This window comes from Dermacentor variabilis, unplaced genomic scaffold, assembly GCF_050947875.1.
Source record: "Dermacentor variabilis isolate Ectoservices unplaced genomic scaffold, ASM5094787v1 scaffold_12, whole genome shotgun sequence".
Lineage (NCBI taxonomy): Eukaryota > Metazoa > Arthropoda > Arachnida > Ixodida > Ixodidae > Dermacentor > Dermacentor variabilis.
The window spans coordinates 30,865,739-30,884,869 of record NW_027460280.1 but is presented as its reverse complement, the minus strand read 5'-3'; the positions used below and the strand labels follow the sequence as shown (position 1 = coordinate 30,884,869).

The window sequence follows — 19,131 nt, the reverse complement described above, 5'->3', positions numbered from 1 at the left end:
AGAAGAAAAGCTAGAGGGAGACTAGCTTATTTCAGAAGTGCAAGTGTCTGATAAAGCTGGCCGTATGCGACGAAAAAGGAGATGTCCTTAATAGAGAATAATACTTTGACGGCATTTCTTCTTTCCTACATTTAAAGAGTATTGCATTGGGAAAAGTAACTGTAGCGAAATGCGTGGCCATGGGGGATGGGACTCATTTCAGTGTATCCCAGCGTTCTTGCTGGCAGCCTCATGTTCTCGTCAGCGTGCAAGATACATGCATCCACCCTAACTGCTTGAGGCCGGGCCGTTATTATTTAATTGCTGACAGAAAAAAATTCGCTCACAAGTAGAGAATACATAACTTGCTGGCATAAAATATGTAAACAAGAATAACGAAGGAAAAAAAAGCACCACACGAAGAACACACCAATTTTTTAACAGTGTTGCCAGAAACAATGACAAAGAAAATGAGAAGTGGGAAGAAGGGGAACAGCCTACTTGCGATTCAACGTTGTTGATTGCTGGGTGAGGTTATCGCCTCAGAAAATGCATTACGAGAAACGGAAGCGACGGCTTCAGGTGCAGTGTATTCCTTTCCTGAATGGTGCGATAGAAAGAAACAATAAATTGAAAATAGATGGGCGACGCAGAAACCACTCATCAAATAGAACAAGTGGAAAATGTAATCAAGTTTATAATAAGCAAAGGCTCGCCCGCTATTTGAGTAAATTGCGGCTTCCGACCCGCGTGTAAGGTTTCCTTTTCTTTCTTTTTTGTATTTCTTCAGCTTTACATTGGCTGTCGTTTAGTGAAACCTATATCGAACTTGAGTCCCATCGACGGCGCGCTGAAGCAGCGCTGCTAAAGGGCAGGAAGTTGCGCCAGTTGACGCAATTTAATCATAGATGATACATTGTACCTAACTCAACATGACCGTAAAAGAGAGGTGGACAGGATAGATCGCTTGCCCCGAACTCAAGTTCTGGTGAAAAGAATACATGCTCGACAGGCGTAATATGGGCTAACCAACGGCTCTCTGACACGCTGACAGGCGCATACCACGCCTGTCGTCCGTGCATCGATTTCTATAAAGCATCAGTTGAGGTCTAGCACTCTCTTCCTGTTCACATCTATAGTCACATTCTTTTGCACCAGGTGCAATGTATCAGCTAAGTCGTGCTGAAGCGTCTCCTTCTGTGCGTTCATTTGCGACACGGAACGTGCCTATTCCGACAGTTTCGCAGGACAAAAAAAAAAAAAAAAAAAGCTCTCCTCATCGTGCAGTCGCATGCAGTTAAAGCAGTTGCGGCACCGAGTCGCACGCAACGGCGATATTTACACGGCGAGCCGTGGTGCGCATGCTCTACACGAGCTTCCAGCGAAACTGGTCTTCGCGTTATCTTCGACACGCGCAGTCGACGCGCATAAAGCGAAGCAAAACACTGGCACGTCGAGCGGCGAGCCCGGGGATAGGTGGGATGAACTTTCTCGACAGCGCGGAGAGACGTCGTCGCGGAGGTCACAGGGCGGCCCATCAACATGGCACGCACGCCACCGCGACGCTCCTTGTGGGCGATCTTTCTGGAACCCGACCGCCGAAGCGGTCTTGAAGGGCCGGCACCTGGTCGTGCAGTCTTTGTTTCGCTTGATAAGTGGGACAGGGAATGCCGTCGTCCGGGAGGAGTGCACACAACCCCTGGCGCGTATTGATGGCGAGATAGGCGCCGAAGGCCATGACGGCACTGGCGGCCGGTGAAGCGCCGGACCCGTTATCCTTGCGCGCGTCAAGGCTACGCGCGGCCACGTCTCTGATTGCGCCACCAGCGGCGCTGGATCCTGCGCTAAGAAGAGCGTGGGAGAGAAACGCGTTATGCGAGCCGCGAGCGCAGCATCACCGGCGACCTGCGGGTTTAGCGCAGAGGCGTGCATATCAGCAGCCTGACGGGTATTCGGCGACTAAGCGTGGCCGATTGTTAAGTAATGGTGGCCGCAAAACGTATTAGTTTAATAAAACATGGGACTGGCTCAAGTGGAGGGTCTAAGTGGTGGACACTATATCTCTACAGTTAATGAGGAGGTAGACAGCGGACGCAGGCAGCTCTGCGTACGACAAAAGCACCTTAGCATTCCTGAGGAATAGCGTCGGCAGCGATGCGCACGCGCAATGCACCAGCTATTTTGTATGCAGGGTCGACAGCAATTTCACCTATCGTTTCCATGTGGTCGCGTCAAGTACCAGGCGTGAAGCAACGTATACGCTCAGCTCTGAGGGATAGAGAGAAATAAATAATTTATTTCCTAAAAAAGGCGGAGGAGGCTAGCGGCGTATGCCTCTAATTCTTTGCCTCCATATCTTTGCAGCATATACACAGATATTCTTTTATTTCGGGAGGATTCGCCGCGAGGCATATGGGAAATGGAACCCGCCGTGGTTGCTCAGTGGCTATGGTGTTGGGCTGCTGAGCACGAGGTCGCGGGATCGAATCCCGGCCACGGCGGCCGCATTTCGATGGGGGCGAAATGCGAAAACACCCGTGTGCTTAGATTTAGGTGCACGTTAAAGAACCCCAGGTGGTCAAAATTTCCGGAGTCCTCCACTACGGCGTGCCTCATAATCAGAAAGTGGTTTTGGCACGTAAAACCCCAAATATTATTGGGAAATGGAAACTTCCAACTCTGCATCGTGCAGGAATTGCAGCAATGTCTCTGCAAACTTATAGTCCGTCACCCAACGGGTGGTGGGTGCGTCTGGCCTCAGTCCAGCCTTTCTGAAAATCTTAAGTCTGACGTCCCGCGTTCCAGGGCACAGCCAAAGCAAGCGTCGAACATCTGACGTTGCCACAGGAGCCGAGTACTTGGGGCACGTTCCTTGGTTGACGTTTGTCGATCCCAACTTATGTCTAGTCAACTACGCTGTGCCGGCGCCCAAGCTTTTCTGCATCTGGGGCCGAATTCACAAGAGCTTCACAACGGTGAAGTGCGCCTTCACTAATGTGATATCGAGCACCACGATTCGCGCACATCGACTCTTAGGAACAAGTTTAGCGCAAAAACTTAAATGAGAATATAAAGGGCCAGTTATTATCTGCCGAATTACACACCACATATTCCCCTCTGAACACTCTATAGAAGTAATGCTAAAAAAAAAATAGATTTGTGTTCAACTGGTCAGGAGATAGAAGGGAGAGATAGAGAGAAAGAAAACGACCAGAGGTCAACAAGATGAACACCCAGTTTCCTATATCAACCCTTAAGAAAGTTATCGTAGCTAGTGAAGTGTATAATTCTATAACCTTCCAGTGGACATCATGTGTCTGCAGAGTCCCTAGAAACTTTCCAGCTAACGAAGCAGCACGAAAGTTGCACTGGCGAGACAATGATAAAACTTAGCCTTTTTTTTTTCTAGCGCGGGATGGCCTGTAGTAATGGCTTTAGCCCGTAATTGAAGAAAAATGCTGTTTTATTGCGAGTCGGTAGCTATTTACTATCGACGGTTACGATGAGTTCGACATTAGGCATAAAATATCTACAGACGCGTGTGAATGTCGTTGATCCTTGGCGGCTGTTTACGGCGTTGACTAAGCGCTTTCCAGTGACGTTGCAACAGGGGGGGGGGGGGGGGCCCTGGCCTCAAGTGGCCTGTGGGGGTGGGGGTGGGGGGTGTCATACGCCTGAAGACACCCCTCTTTCCGCCGGCTTGACTGGGCGCAAATGGCAAAGAATGCTCCGGTATCCAGTAGCCCGAGCTCATGCACCCGATGCGTTGCACCGCAGAATTGTCAGCTGCAGCTCTATCAACACCCCACGAAATAATTGCACGAATGTGCGGGCTAAAAAAATTTCATTCGCGAAATGGTCGCTAAACTACTCGCCTTAGCGGAACGTTTCATGTGGGGTGCGGGGGCAGGCGTCGCTAAACGTACAGTCAGGCGTTGTAAGGCGTTGAGACTCTTGGGTCCCTCTTCCGTTCAGAACGCGCAGCGAACAAAGACAGCAGCAAGTGGGCGTTCAACCAGCGCGCCCGGCGCTCGCGTTTACGGCGAAGCGTTCGTTGAGAGCGACGTTGCATAAGTGAGGCCGTCAAAAGTCGCGAATGGGATTCTCTAGATCGTCTTCAGACTCGGTTTGGCCGAAGAGTTTTGCGGCGTATGACTCGATAGGCTGTAGTTGCGCGCCGCGATGCTCGGCTCGCTTTTACTTCCCCTCTCCCGCTCGCTCCGAGAAGTCGCTGCGAAACCTGCCGTTATGTTTCACGCTTTCCTTCTTACCCTCGAAAGTTTCAGAAAACTTTTGTTGTTGCGTGACTTCATGTTACAAGTACAGTGTCTGTATCAGCTGCACAGAATTTTATAAAAAGAAGGTGAATTTTGTGAGGATATTTCCCGATCCAGATTCTATGAAGTTATGTTTTTGTGATTACTAGGAACTCGGTAGGGCGAAAAATATGGCAGATAAGTAATAATCATGTCCTTAATAATCCCTTAATTAGTACTTATAGAGGAAGCACTTCAATTCGAGAATTGAGGACTCAAAATCATATTATTAACTCAACAAGAACTTCTTAAATAAAATCATTTTGGGTGCTACAACCTACAGTACTTTGGCACTGCGGGCGGCGCCCAGTATATGGCAGCAGCGAAAGAAATATGAAATAGTGGACCAGTGACGTTGATCCTCTCCATTGCGAGTGCAGACCAACACTAGTGCAAGCTTTCGCTGGCACGGGCTTCATCGCGGTCTTTTTTTTTTTTTTTATGGTGACGCCAAGAATCATCGCGAAGCGTGCTCTATTCTGTTCCCAATCTTTTGGTGGTACCGCAGCTCGGATAATCACGTTTGTCCGTATAGCAACAAATAAAAACAAGGCTTTATTGATCACAATGAACAGAACTCGTAATTGTCATAGCATTGACGCCCGTGCAGTAGGGAGGCAGGTGGCGTATGCCGTTTTTCTAATATGGTGAGGAGGTCAGCGTCACTGACACACAATTTAATTTCCGTTTTCGTTCAGGGCTGCCCACAGCCAAAATACTGCGCGCCATATAGTGCCTACGAGGATTTTTGTGAAGTGGTTGTTGGGCAAGATATGAAGGTCGGCCTTCAATTTTGCAAATGCAATGTTGCCGCTAAAATTGGTAAATAAAACGATATAAAGATATTTTTTGTTACTTGTGACGTCAGCCGTATTTGCCACGATGCCGCATTTGTATTGGCTGCCAAGCCTTACAGTCTGACCGAAGATGCGCACATGCGCTTATCCCAAGTTATCAGTGCAGCGCCCAAACCCTTCTGAGTCACCCTGTGTTATTTGGCGCAGAAAAAAACAGCGTGTATACCTGCTGCATTCGCCATCTCTGGGAAAGAAAGCAAAGGAGAGGGGGACCCGGGAGACGTGCGCGGTATCCAAGGCGGCTGTACTGGTGCTGAAACCCGGAAATTGTCGATATCCTCGCCTTCCTCGACTACACCCGGGGGGCGGGGGGGGGGGTGACAGAAGATCTATGGGCCCAGGGTGCCAGACGACCTAGCTACGCCACTGGCGCTTTCTATAAAGCATGCTTTGTTTTTCAGCCTTAACAAGAGAGAAAGATTGGCGGACAGGTCCTACTAAAAAAAAAAAAAGATGGCAGTGCAAGACGCAAAAAATTGCTGACTCTTCTGTAATCGTGAGTATATGTAAGCATGAAATGGCAACCGGCAAAGCAGATAAGTTGGAGATTATACCAGCCACAATCTTAAAATGGGTGTAGTGCATGTTCGCAAAGGCACCGCCCACCACACCGCACCACGCCATACTGTGCACTGGTCTGTATGGACGCTATCCAGCTTGAAGAAGAAAACCGGCTGAAGGCAGCACGACAGGCAGTGAAGGACGCCAGGGAGACATAGCGCACTGCCCAGCTAGAAGTGCCTGAAGGAGGCGCCACGCTACGTGGCGCCATCTCTCGAGGTGGCGCAAAACCCGCGCCGCGGAGTCACGGACCGCTGGCGTTCAAAAGAGCAGAGGCAACCCTGTCTCAGCGCCAAAAGATGACATTGAAGTGTATGATGCCCTGTATCTGCCTTTTGAACGTCGCTATTAGAAATGACAAATAAAACTTCGGCGTACTAGGAGCTACACCTTGAGTGATATTGCTAAGAAGCGTTAGGAAAAACTCGAAAACAATATTTTTGTAACTTGTTTGGGCAGTAACTAGCGTATGTAATGCGGTCCTGTACAAAGGGCTGAGGGACAGAGATAGCATTTTCCGAATTTGTGTCTGGCGATCCGAATAGGATCTCGTTTTGTTCTCTCAGCTTCCCCGGGTAACGGTCGTGGCCCAAGGTCACTTGAAGGTTGCCGACAACGGAAGCTAAAGTGATTTCGTGCTTCATACAACTGCTTTGCATATAGGTGTAATCATTGTGCAAAATATATTAAGAGAGAGGGCGATATCAAGGTATAGTTGTCATCACTATAAAGAAAGATGCACAGGGCGTGACTAAGGCGACATTATTTATTTGTGCACGTTCGACTCGTTGCGCAGTGAGGGCTTTGATTGATAAACGTTTTCGTTATTTACATATCACTAGCTGGCGCATTCGCTGCTATACAGGACGATTGTGTGGCGCACGTTGCTACGAACTATTCTTAGCCAAGCAGGGCTTTACGAGACCAGAGGCCTGGAATCGAAAGCGTTCTCTCCTGTAAGACTGCTCTCGAGCAACTATGCTGATCAACCACGGTGGTGCTTTGCCAAACAACACGGTTTTGCCCCGTTCAGTGTCACGCTGGCTAACGTTTGTCCCTGCCAGTGTAGTGGCGAATGAGAAGACGATAGGAAAGGCTTTGGAGAAGCATGAATAACACTTGCTTGAAGGAAATTTTATGAACGTTCGCCCCTTGTGAACACATGTTGGCGCCCACTTTGCCATGATTTATTGGCCGCAGTTGCCAAATGAATGCCAGGTGAATTCAGTTACAACTGCCTTCTCTCGCTTCCCATCGCTGTATTTCACGCCTCTGCCTTTATCACAAGTTTTTTCCATGAGACAGCCAGCTCATCCAACCACTGCATTGAACAACACGCACAGGCCATCCGAACAGAGTCATGCCGCACCGTTCCTGCACTACTACGTTCCAGAAGTCATTGTTTTGTGCACACAGCTATTTGGATCCGCGACACTGGCGCGGTCGGTTGTGAATTCGGCGCTGACGCCCGTGGTTGTACCTGGGTCGCAAGCCCCAAGGGTAGCGTTGGCCTGGCGGCCTGGGGTACAACTGCAAGCATCCGAAGGTCCCGGCAAAGCATGAGTCGACAGGTATCAACGAAACAACTTGTTTATTTTAACATCGCAAAGAGTTGGCGGTCAGGTTTGACCGAAGTAGAGAGACGGGAGAGCACTTCACTCAACGGAAGAAATCGGAGCCCTCCCTGGCGTCCGGGGGCAGCTGTTTTTATACTCTCGCAGTTGAGGGCAAGAAGGAACCCCTCAAAAGACGAGCACGTGAATGTACAATGGGCTAATGGTGACGCACACTGTCGTAGCGATGCCGTAGCACCATGTCGTGGCGCTGCGCACGATCTCGTAGCACCTGGTCGTGGCGCTGCGCAGCACACTGTCGTGGCGCTGCCGGTCGGACACAATGACTGTAACGAGAAGATGGTCCCTGCTTTGGCATCGCCTGTTTCGGGCACAATGACTGGAACGAGATCCCTAGGCGGTCGCATCGCCGCAGACGCGCCTGGAAACACCTGGCGATGAGTGTTGCGGTGACGACGATCGGGCCAAAATGTCCGCCGCCCCGCCGCCGTCGCGCCGGCAAAACCACGTGTCGCAGGCGAAACGCAACAGACCGCCCCGCCGGGGAAAGGAGATCCCGATGGACAGGGGACTGCATCCGCTGTCCGGAGGGATGTCGCTCGATGATGCTCATAACCGAAGTCGGGCGTCCCTTGACGTTTCTTGAGCGCAGCGCACAGAGAAGGCCTCGTTCTCTCGTTCAGGTTCGCACGGGACACTGCAAAGTGACTTCGGGAGAGTTCACATTTTTGTTCTCGTTCCCGGCAAGCGTTAGAACTACGCTGAAAACTCAACCGCTCAGTCAGCAAGCACGGCACAACCCTCACTAAGCCCTGCCAGGCTCTTTCCCCTTTTTATACCACTGCCTAGTTCCTTACAGTAGTCTAGCATCACTCAGAACGCGTCCACAAATTGAAAAATTGCACTAGAAAGCATATCATCACTTTGAAACACTAAACAAAAGCAATATGTTAAAAAAAAATCCTGCCTCAGGAAGAAAAACATCAGTAACAAACAATTTTGAGGCTGATTCCTACGTTAGGGGCTTCGACTTAAGCCATCGGCGTTACCGTTGAGACTCCCCTTTTTGTAACGCACCTCAAAGGAATATTGTTGTAAAGCGAGGCTCCAGCGCAGGAGGCGGCCATTTTTGGGAGAGATGGTCTGCAGCCATTGGAGAGGGCAGTGATCTGTCTCAATGATAAACCTCGAGCCGGCTAGATAGCATGACAATTTCTGAACGGCCCACACGAGACATGCACACTCTTTCTCGGTGGCGCTATACGCCTGCTCACGACTGGTCAGCTTACGACTAGCATACAGGACGGGGTGTTCTACTTCTCCATTTTCCCGTTGGCACAGTACAACGCCCATGCCTCGCTCACTAGCATCGCACTGAACAATGAACCCTTTTGTATAGTCTGGCGATCGTAGCACAGGCTGGCTTGTTAGGGCACTCTTTAGGGCGCTAAAAGCTCTTTCCTTTGTCTCGTCCCAGACGACTGTTTGAGGCTCTGTCTTTCTTAGAGCATCCGTCAGGGGAGCCGCGATATCAGAGTACCTAGGGATGTACCTCTGATAGTAGCCGGCGACACCTAAGAACGACCGAATATCGGTCTTTGTGCGCGGTTGCGGAAAGTCTCGCACAGCGGCCACTTTTATTTCAGAGGGGCGGCGACGACCCTGACCAATCACGTGACCGAGGTAGACAACCTCGGCCTGTGCTAACTGGCACTTAGGAGCCTTTACTGTCAAGCCTGCTTCGCGCAGGCGGGTTAGCACTGCCCGCAAGTGTGTCATATGCTCAGACCAGGATGCGGAGAATATCGCTACGTCGTCTAGATACGGTAAAGCGAATTCTTGCTGTCCCCGCAACACTTTATCCATGAGACTTGAAAAACAGTATGGCGCGTTCTTCAAACCAAAACTCAACACTTTAGGACGGAATGTTCCCATTGGTGAAATGAACGCCGCATACCTACTAGCCTCTTCTGTAAGTGGAACCTGCCAATAACCCCTGACAAGATCTAGGGTGGAAATAAACTGAGCGCTACTAACTTTCTCAAGGCGCTCCTCGATGTTAGGGATCGGATAAATTTGATCCTTAGTGATGGAATTAAGCCTGCGGTAGTCGACGCAAGGACGAGGTTCCTTGCCCGGTACCTCAACTAAAATCAAAGGGGAGGTATAATCACTCTCACCTGCCTCAATAACACCGAGCTGTAGCATTTTCTTTACCTCAGCCTCCATAATATCGCTCTGGCGGGGTGACACCCGATACGCCTTGGATCGTACTGGCTCTGGGGAGGTAAGTTCAATATCATGAGTAAGTACAGAAGTCCTACCAGGCCTCTCAGAGAACAGACCTTGAAACTCTCGTAATAGCTGGTGTAGTTCGGTTTTCTGCTCAGGCGACAGCGGTGCTTTACTGATAAGGTCACTAATGACTTGACCGGTGTCTTCCCTGTTCGTCACTGAGCCTAGTCCCGGAAGCTCGACCGGAAGCTCTTCAGGAACGTTTACCATCATGCACACCACTGCTTCCCTTTGTCTATAAGGTTTGAGCAGATTACAGTGGTAAACTTGCTGTGCTTTCCGCTTTCCTGGCAGACTTACCACGTAGTTAACGTCCGACAGTTTCTGAACAATTCGCGCTGGGCCCTCCCACTGCACGTCTAGTTTGTTGTTTAGCGATGTGCGCAATATCATGACCTCATCGCCAACCTCAAAACGACGGGCCCTGGCTGTCCGATCATAATAAACCTTGGCCCTCTGCTGGGCCTTTGTCATTGCTTCACCTGACAACTCCTGTGCCCTTCTTAAGCGTTCGAGGAGCTTAAGCACGTACTCCACCACGACTGGGTCGTCGCCCCTACCTTCCCATGATTCTCGAAGCATGCGAAGCGGAGATCGAAGCGAGCGACCGTACACCAGTTCAGCTGGCGAAAACCCCGTAGCCGCATGCGGCGCGGTCCTTAAAGCAAACATCACCCCAGGCAGACACAGCTCCCAGTCAGTTTGATGTTCAATACACAAGGCTCTCAACACGCGCTTCATGACGGAGTGGAGCTTCTCAACGGAATTCGACTGTGGGTGGTACACTGAGCTGTGTAGCAGCTTTACCCCACACCTTTCGAGAAAAGTTGTCGTCAAAGCGCTAGTAAACACTGTGCCCTGATCTGATTGAATTTCTGCAGGAAAACCAACTCGCGCAAATATGGACAGTAGTGCATTAACTATCTCAACTGAGCTGAGTTCTTTAAGCGGCACTGCTTCAGGGAACTTTGTCGCTGGGCAGATCACAGTCAAAATGTGTCTGTACCCCGTGGCTGTTACCGGCAGAGGTCCCACTGTATCAATAACGAGCCGTCTAAAAGGCTCCGTAATGATAGGTACCAATTTCAACGGCGCCCTCGATTTGTCCCCTGGTTTGCCCACCCGCTGACAAGTGTCACATGTCCTCACGAAATGGTCTGCGTCCCGAAAACACCCTGGCCAATAGTACTCTTGCAAGAGACGGTCCTTAGTTTTCTTAACTCCTAGGTGTCCGGACCACGAACCCCCATGTGACAAGCGCAACAGATCCTGACGATAGCATTGAGGCACGACCAGCTGATCGAACTCCACTCCTCGGCGGTCTAGATACTTCCGGTACAGGACTCCACCTCTTTCCACAAAACGCGCAGTTTTCCTGGCGATACCTTCTTTGACATTGCAGCGCACGTTTTCCAGGCTGCCATCCTTTTTTTGCTCGGCTATCAAAGCCGTCCGGCTGACTTTTAGCAACCTATCAAGTCCGTCTGACGTAGGCGCGATGAGCAAATCAGTAGATAGCTCTTCTAACTTTCCCGCGTCGGGATTTTCCTCTCCAGTATCTGGCGCCTTTAACGTTACAGACTCAAGTTTATTCAGTTCGGGCGTGCTCTGAATATCAGCTTGCTGCGCCTCTGACCCTTTTTCGTTGTTTGATAACGTCGGCCCCGCAACTACCGCCTTTGCAGCGAGCTCCCGAACCTTCGATCTGGTTAAGGCCTGAACACTAGCTTCACCAAACAAAAGCCCCTTCTCGCGCAGGAGGTGATCGGACCTGTTTGAAAATAGGTACGGGTACTGGGGTGGCAGCATAGATGACACTGCCGCCTCTGTCTCAAGCGCTCCGAAAGGTCCTTCAATAAGCACCTTTGCTACTGGCAGACACACGCTATGAGCTTCCACGGCTTGCTTGATCCATGCGCACTCGCCCGTGAACATATGGGGTTCTACGTAAGACGGGTGAACTACATCCATCGTAGCTGCGGAATCGCGAAGCACTCGGCACTCTTTCCCGTTCACGAGGAGGTCTCGCATGTAAGGCTCGAGAAGCTTCATGTTCTCGTCAGTGCTGCCTATTGAAAAAAACACAACTTTTGGTGTTGTTTCCGGACACTGCGCCGAAAAGTGACCCGGCTTCTGGCACGTATAACACAAGCGCGCTCGCCTCATCTCGAACCGCTTTCTGCGTTTGGCTGCCGCCGTCTCTTTACGTTTGGTCGGACTGCTTTCGCTCGCATCCGCACTACGCGTGTCCCCCTTTAATCTCATGGGCGTGAACTTCGGCCTCTCAAACTTCGAGCCAAATTCACCCTTTTGACCGTCCTTAGCTCCGCGAGCTCGACGCGTCACAAACTCCTCGGCTAGCTCAGCGGCTCTAGCCACCGTACTCACGTCTGGCCTATCCAAGACCCAGTATCGCACGTTCTCCGGTAACCGACTATAAAACTGTTCTAGCCCGAAACACTGCAGAACTTTATCGTGGTCACCAAACGCTTTCTCTTCTTTGAGCCACTCCTGCATGTTCGACATAAGCCTATACGCAAACTCTGTATATGACTCACTTTTGCCTTTCTCATTTTCCCGAAACTTCCGACGGAACGCTTCCGCAGACAGCCGGTACTTTTTTAGCAGACTCGATTTTACTTTGTCGAAATCCTCTGCTTCCTCTCTATCCAAGCGAGCGACTACGTCGGCCGCCTCGCCGGGTAACAAAGTGAGCAAGCGCTGTGGCCACGTTTCCCGAGAGAACCCCTGCTTCTCGCACGTTCGCTCAAAGTTAACCAGGAACAAACCAATGTCCTCTCCAAGCTTAAACGGCCGCATCAGGTCAGTCATTTTGAACAATACGCGTTCTCCTGCACCGTGTGCCTGACTTCCATTACGAGCGCGTTCCATCTCTATCTCGAGACGCTTCATTTCCAAAGCGTGTTGACGGTCACGCTCTTCTTTTTTCTCTTGTTGCTCTCGCTCTTTCTGTTCTTTACGTTCGCGCTCTTCTCTTTTTGCAGTCTCCCTCTCTTCAATAGTCTCAAGGCATTCCGACAGCTCGTCATCCTCAGCCTCTAACTCAAGAATAGCCTTTATCAGTTCTGGTTTTCTGAGTTTGTCTGAGACATCCAGACCCAACTCTCTTGCAAGCTCCAACAATTTCGGTTTGCGCAACGACTTCAAATCCATGGCTGCTCTGAATGCTGCTTTCTCTACTGCTTACTATTGTCTTGCCGCAAACTAACCCGGCAGCAACGACAACCACAATTACCAGCTCTGTTTCTGACACTAACAAAAGCCTGGCAAAGCTCAGAAGAAGAAAGTCCCGCACTCACCAAACCTCGCAGTCAAGAGTTCCGCGCAGTCGTTCCGCTGCAGGCAACCAGTCGTCACACAGGGCTCGTTGCACTGCTCCCGGATCGTCGTTGAGCTGCTCAGCATACAGTCAACTGCATCTCTTTGCTGCTGGCCTCCGTTGTCGCGATCTCACCGCTGGCAGACTGTTGTTTGAAGTCGTAGGCGATCTCACCGCTGGCAACCAGATGTTTGAAGTCGGAGGCGATCCCACCGCTGCCACCAGATATTTGGATCCGCGACACTGGCGCGGTCGGTTGTGAATTCGGCGCTGACGCCCGTGGTTGTACCTGGGTCGCAAGCCCCAAGGGTAGCGTTGGCCTGGCGGCCTGGGGTACAACTGCAAGCATCCGAAGGTCCCGGCAAAGCATGAGTCGACAGGTATCAACGAAACAACTTGTTTATTTTAACATCGCAAAGAGTTGGCGGTCAGGTTTGACCGAAGTAGAGAGACGGGAGAGCACTTCACTCAACGGAAGAAATCGGAGCCCTCCCTGGCGTCCGGGGGCAGCTGTTTTTATACTCTCGCAGTTGAGGGCAAGAAGGAACCCCTCAAAAGACGAGCACGTGAATGTACAATGGGCTAATGGTGACGCACACTGTCGTAGCGATGCCGTAGCACCATGTCGTGGCGCTGCGCACGATCTCGTAGCACCTGGTCGTGGCGCTGCGCAGCACACTGTCGTGGCGCTGCGCAGCACACTGTCGTGGCGCTGCCGGTCGGACACAATGACTGTAACGAGAAGATGGTCCCTGCTTTGGCATCGCCTGTTTCGGGCACAATGACTGGAACGAGATCCCTAGGCGGTCGCATCGCCGCAGACGCGCCTGGAAACACCTGGCGATGAGTGTTGCGGTGACGACGATCGGGCCAAAATGTCCGCCGCCCCGCCGCCGTCGCGCCGGCAAAACCACGTGTCGCAGGCGAAACGCAACACAGCCCACGAGTGGAATGACCTTCCCTGCAGCCAAGCTCTTATGGCTGATCCCGCTGATTTCAAGAATGCCATCGAAGAAGCTATTTACTCTTCATAATTCTACGCAACAGTCATTGTTATCCGCCATTCATGCGCCCACCCCTCATGTGAAGTGCCGTCTGAGGACCCTTGAGGTTCAAATAAAATTTAAAAAAAAATGCTCTAAATGATCCTTGACCATGAGACGTAGTGCTAAGCTTTCGCCTCACACGAGTAGCATTTTATGAAAAGCTAAGAAGATGTCTGTCTCTTTATGAGAAAATGCTTTGTACATGTGGAATCACGCTCCCGTAACCGCCCTCTTGTTCACGGACGCGCCCTTTGGTCACTGTACGCAGGTCATGCTGCACACAACAAAGCGTGCACCCTGAAGAAGGACCCCGGAAACTGCGAAGATGCTTCGACCAAGTGGTACTATGACAGTAAGACCAACTCCTGCAAGCTGTTCGTGTACGGCGGCTGCGACGGCAACGACAACCGCTTCGACACAGAGGCCAAATGCAAGAAGACGTGCGTCCGTGAGTATATGGCGCGACAGACGCCGGAACCGCCTAGCTAGGTCGCAACCATCCGATACCGTCGAAGACCGAAGTGCGGTAGCAGGGCAAGGAAGCAAAACAAAAGCATACCATAGGTTATCACTCAAGTTCAGCGTTTTGTGTTTCTTTTTTTATTGTTCCGAAATTCCGCGTGTGTTCTTCGGTTTTTATTTCCAGTGGAAAATGTGCTTTTTCTTAGCAGTGCCGATGAGTTTCCTAGATTAACGTATGTACTGGCATTTTACGGTTCATAATTTTTAGGCAAGAAACTTAGTTTATTTGTTTGTGTTAATATCTAGGTCACTAATTCTGTCGACGCTGAAACGTTAACGACTGCAGATCCTGCTCTTCATCACTGTAGTTGCATCCAATACACGTAACTAATCAGTCTAATAGAGGAACAACGCCGTACAGCGATATGACTATGCAGTCATATTCGAACACAAATAGAATCAGAATTACGAGGGCACAGAGCTCCAACGAATGGTACAAAAAAAAAAAAGGCTAGATACGAGCCTGCGTTATGATCAGAGAACTTTCTCAGGTCGCAGTGGCCACAGCTCGAATAATGCAATGATCGGGGCCAGGGCTTCGCCGGCCTCTCTGCGTAAAATGGGCCGCATGGCTGACGCGTAAGCTTCATCTCGCAAGGCTCCTTGAATCGGAGCTCATGTAGTCTCGCAGCTTAGCTCTCTGGTAAATTGGCCTTCGCTGACCCTTTTCAGTTAAAACCAAATTCCTGGAAAAAAGTTCACGCTGAAACTCCTCTGGGAGTTGTCTAAGGATGCGTAAGCATTGTGCCACTTGCTCGTCTCCATGCAGGCCGGCATCGTTATCAATGTTATGAAACTTTATCCGGCCAGTACAAACGACAGCACTGCGGCCACACTAACTGGTGCAGACGGCGGCTGAAGGTGCATTGAGGATGCAAGTAAATTAATGCAGTGCTGACGACGTTCCAATAATTATAAGCCGTTATCGCTCTTTAGCGCCTTATCCATCCGCGTCGACGCACTACGAACCGTGATCAACCATACTCCAGCAGTGGCTGCGTATGACACGGCCGCGCGGGCCGTATCTTGAAAGCGATCTGCGATGCGGACAGAGAGTACCGACTGCCGATATCTTCGCGCGCTGTGTTCTCGCCGCTTCGCGTTGAAGAGAGACGCGCGGGTCCGCATCTTGAAAGCGATCTCCGAAAGGTGCGGCGTGTGCTGAGAGCTTCGCGAGCGCTGTCTTCCCGCCGCTTCGTTCTCGTTGAAGCGACAGGCAGCACGAAAGTAAGGTCGCTCGCTGCTGCGGACCGTGTCTTGAAAGCGATCCTCTTACGTGACAGACGGACGGCTTTCCTCGTTGGGTAAGCATAGAAATGCTTACGCATTTAAAAAGTAGAAGATAAATTGGCGTACCTTTTTTAAATGTAAATCGGAAACGCCGAGTTCTGGTTATATTAGTTACAACCTTCAGTATACCCCTTATGTCTTTTTCCCAAACGTACGACGCATAATTTTGCGCTGGTCCTCCTTCCCTTGTAGGGGGGGGGGGTAATTGCACGGGGTTTACTACAGCATCCCTTTGTCAGGCTTCCCCAAATGGCAGTAGGATGGTAGAAGTGGGCAGGCTGGATATCTGGCACTCAGGACAAGAAGTTGGGGGCCAGCACGTGCTTTGTACGCTGGAAAGCACGAGCGCCATACTGCGGCGAAGTGCCGTGTTCGGGAAGCTTGCACGCAGAGCGAGCCACTATTATACAACAGCTCCTGAAACTGCACTCTCAAGTTGGCATCCCTGCATAGGTGCCCCAGGTTTACACGGAGTGCGTCATAAATGTGGGACTAAACGTATTACCAATCCACGCATGAACTAAATATGTCTTTCATTAAAAACGTGGGTTTGCTGCTGATGGCAAAATATGTAGCATGAGGATTATTGATATGGAAAGTTAAGAAAATTTTTCTATATAAGCTAGAAGCAACAGAACAAGAATGTTGCAGTGCTAACGAAGACAAACTTATGACACATATCTCTACAAGTTGATATTTTGGGTTGTTATGCTGGTTTTAACTTTTTCATTGTGTGCAGCGTTAGTTCGGAGATAGCATTTTTTGCTGGAGATACGAAACAAGAAACATGCCATTATCACCACACAGTGAACAAATACAAGCCGGAAGCGTTAGTATAACTAAAAATGCCTTGCTTTTCAAAACGCCTAGCGAGCAGCTTTGCGAAAACTGCAGTCGACGTGGCCATAGCAGTGTTATTCTTGCATTGCCCGTGACCCCACGGCGCATTCGGCTGCGGTCGCGGTGTTCAAAATATGTGATCGCGCTTTGCAATGAAATGCGGCATTGCTGCGCCCTGAGCTCGGTTTGGACTTTCGGAGTGATAGATATAGACAGCGAGATGACGTCACAAGTGAGAAACAGGCCATGTCGCGTGCGTTTCGGCTACTCGCGCATGTTCGCAGATTCAGAATCGACGCTCTTATTAATTTTGCCGTTTTTTTTTTTTTGGTATTGCACGGTCGCATTCTCTGAGACACTTTAAGAGATGACGGATGGGGACAGCACGGGGGTGGAAACGGGTGACACCAAAGAAAAGGCTATGCGTGCGCATTCATCGGAATGAGCTCTGCGAGAATGCGCAACTGCGCAGAAGCATTGCGAATAGCAATCAGCGTTTGGAAGACTAGCGTTGTTCCCTCTGTGTCTCTCAAAGAAACTCTCAGCGAATGATGTCCCAGTGTGTGCTTATCTTGCAGGTGTCGAGAGCGAAGACCTTCTCGCCACAGCGCCTGCTTGTCGTTGTTATCAAGCGCTGAAGAGCCGCAGCGCCTTGGTTTGGGTTACTTTACCAAAGGGATGGGTGCTGCGGTTGAGACACTGTATTAAAGAAGTATCATCGAACGTGTTTCCTCATAGGGTGCCTCGATGTGCTGTCTGCCGAGCATCGCTTAACGTGGAAAGACTTCCTTCATCTGCTGCCCAAGCAGGCTCCATGCTGGTGGGTCAATCCGCGCCACTTTGCTGTTCGCGGTCACTCGACGCGTTCATCCGCTTACCGCAGCACGCAGTTACGGCGCCAAAATGCTGGCAGCGTCGGGTGTGCACAGCGTTTTGGGAGAGGTGGAAGCAAAGTGCGTCGAAAGCGCTCCCTTCACGAACGCGTATTTTGTTCTCTCCGTACAGTGTACGTCATCGTTATTCTGATGACCTCATGGGTTGTATTTTATTTCTTTCGAATAAGAGTTACTTGAGCAATGATGCCTGTAGAAAATCAATGAGGATGCGAGAGACATCTAGAATCGAACAAATGCGTTACACGGTTTTATTTCTATTTCGTCAACTAGTTGCCTTGCGAGAACTGGATTATCCAACCCAGTCAGTATCTTGAGAACAAAATTAATCGTAAAAATTAGGCACGCACGCGAAAGAACAGGGTACGTATTCACCAATCAATTTGTACACTAAAGCGGTTCATAAGGATGGGCGCCGTTCAAGCGTGATTACCTACATGATATTAGCGGATGCGACAGACCAACCCCTTCGTACGTGGCAAAGCTTTGGTGTCATTTAACCCAGAATATTTTCCCTGCAGGATTTCCTGGGAAGTTTCCGTGAACGCAAGTAGCGCATAAAATGTGATGTCGAATACGTGCAGGGCATGTCGATAGTCTTATCTGTATACTCTTCACTAGTACAAAAACATTTTACTTCTGTCTGGTGAAAGATAAATGCAAGTGTAGTTGCTCGTGTAGTTGTGAGGCGGGGACAAAAAAAGTGACTGTGCTACCATATTTGTGTTACAAGAGAAGGGAGTGCAGTATAAATAAAGACCGTGCCTAAACGTTGTAACCAGTTCCTATTACGCGCTGTGTTCACTTTGGAAGAAAATGCTGTGCACCTCAAAGCGCAAAAGCGCTTTACAACGCTCCCACATTTTGATGCCGATTTTGAATTGCTGCAGATGGCATATGAATGACAGCTTGCCGACAGTGTGCATACCGATCTTCGATTTTCACAGTAGCCTCTTACGGGCTCCCGACGTCAGTGGCTGGACGTCACTGACTTGAACAAATCGTGCTCACCAAACACGACACGAACTTGCAGATATATAAAGATACCCAGAATAAGCTACACAAATACAACCGTAGCTCACAACAGTAGCGTCGTTTTCTGCTTTTGCTTTTTGCGTTTAACTGGGTGCATTCATCATGGTGCGTACACTTTCTCACCTCGGCTCTAACTACTCTAATGCTGGATTCTTGCGATAAAGGAGACTCCCGAAAAAGAAACCAGAAACCTGAATATATTTTGTTGTCAGACAAGGGCTTCACGCAAGATCACGTTGCCCCTGGAACCATGCGCATCCGAGACCCCTTTTGTTTTTGGAAACGCGAGATTTTATGCGCCTGAGTGTTCGTGCAGATGTCTCAGACATAATATAATTAGGAAGAATGTTCCCACGTGACTGTAGCAATGGCATAGGCTCATTGCGATTTCGCAGTCACTCTGTACTCATCTAGAAAGAGCCCAGTTCAGAAGAGATCACCAGGCTTCGGGCTTCCTCATGGGAGATTTCTTCGTCGCATGAATGCGCCACAGCAGATAAATACATCTCAATCTAACACCGCTACTAAAATTGGACGCATGGATTTGAAGATGCACTCTTGGATACGTGATAACGCAGTGAAT

General features: G+C 50.0%; 1 protein-coding gene across 2 annotated transcripts in view; it reads left to right on the top strand.

Annotated features, from left to right (window-relative positions):
* Positions 1 to 19,131, top strand: part of LOC142565924 (mambaquaretin-1-like) — a 28,483-nt gene that overhangs the window by 6,176 nt on the left and 3,176 nt on the right. Inside the window, exons 2-3 of one of the 2 annotated variants that reach the window (XM_075676537.1) lie at positions 14,237 to 14,416; positions 17,359 to 17,440. In XM_075676537.1, coding sequence (XP_075532652.1) covers positions 14,237 to 14,416; positions 17,359 to 17,440 — 262 coding nt within the window. The remainder of the gene's footprint in view (positions 1 to 14,236; positions 14,417 to 17,358; positions 17,441 to 19,131) is intronic. The other variant, XM_075676538.1, reaches the window with a different exon arrangement.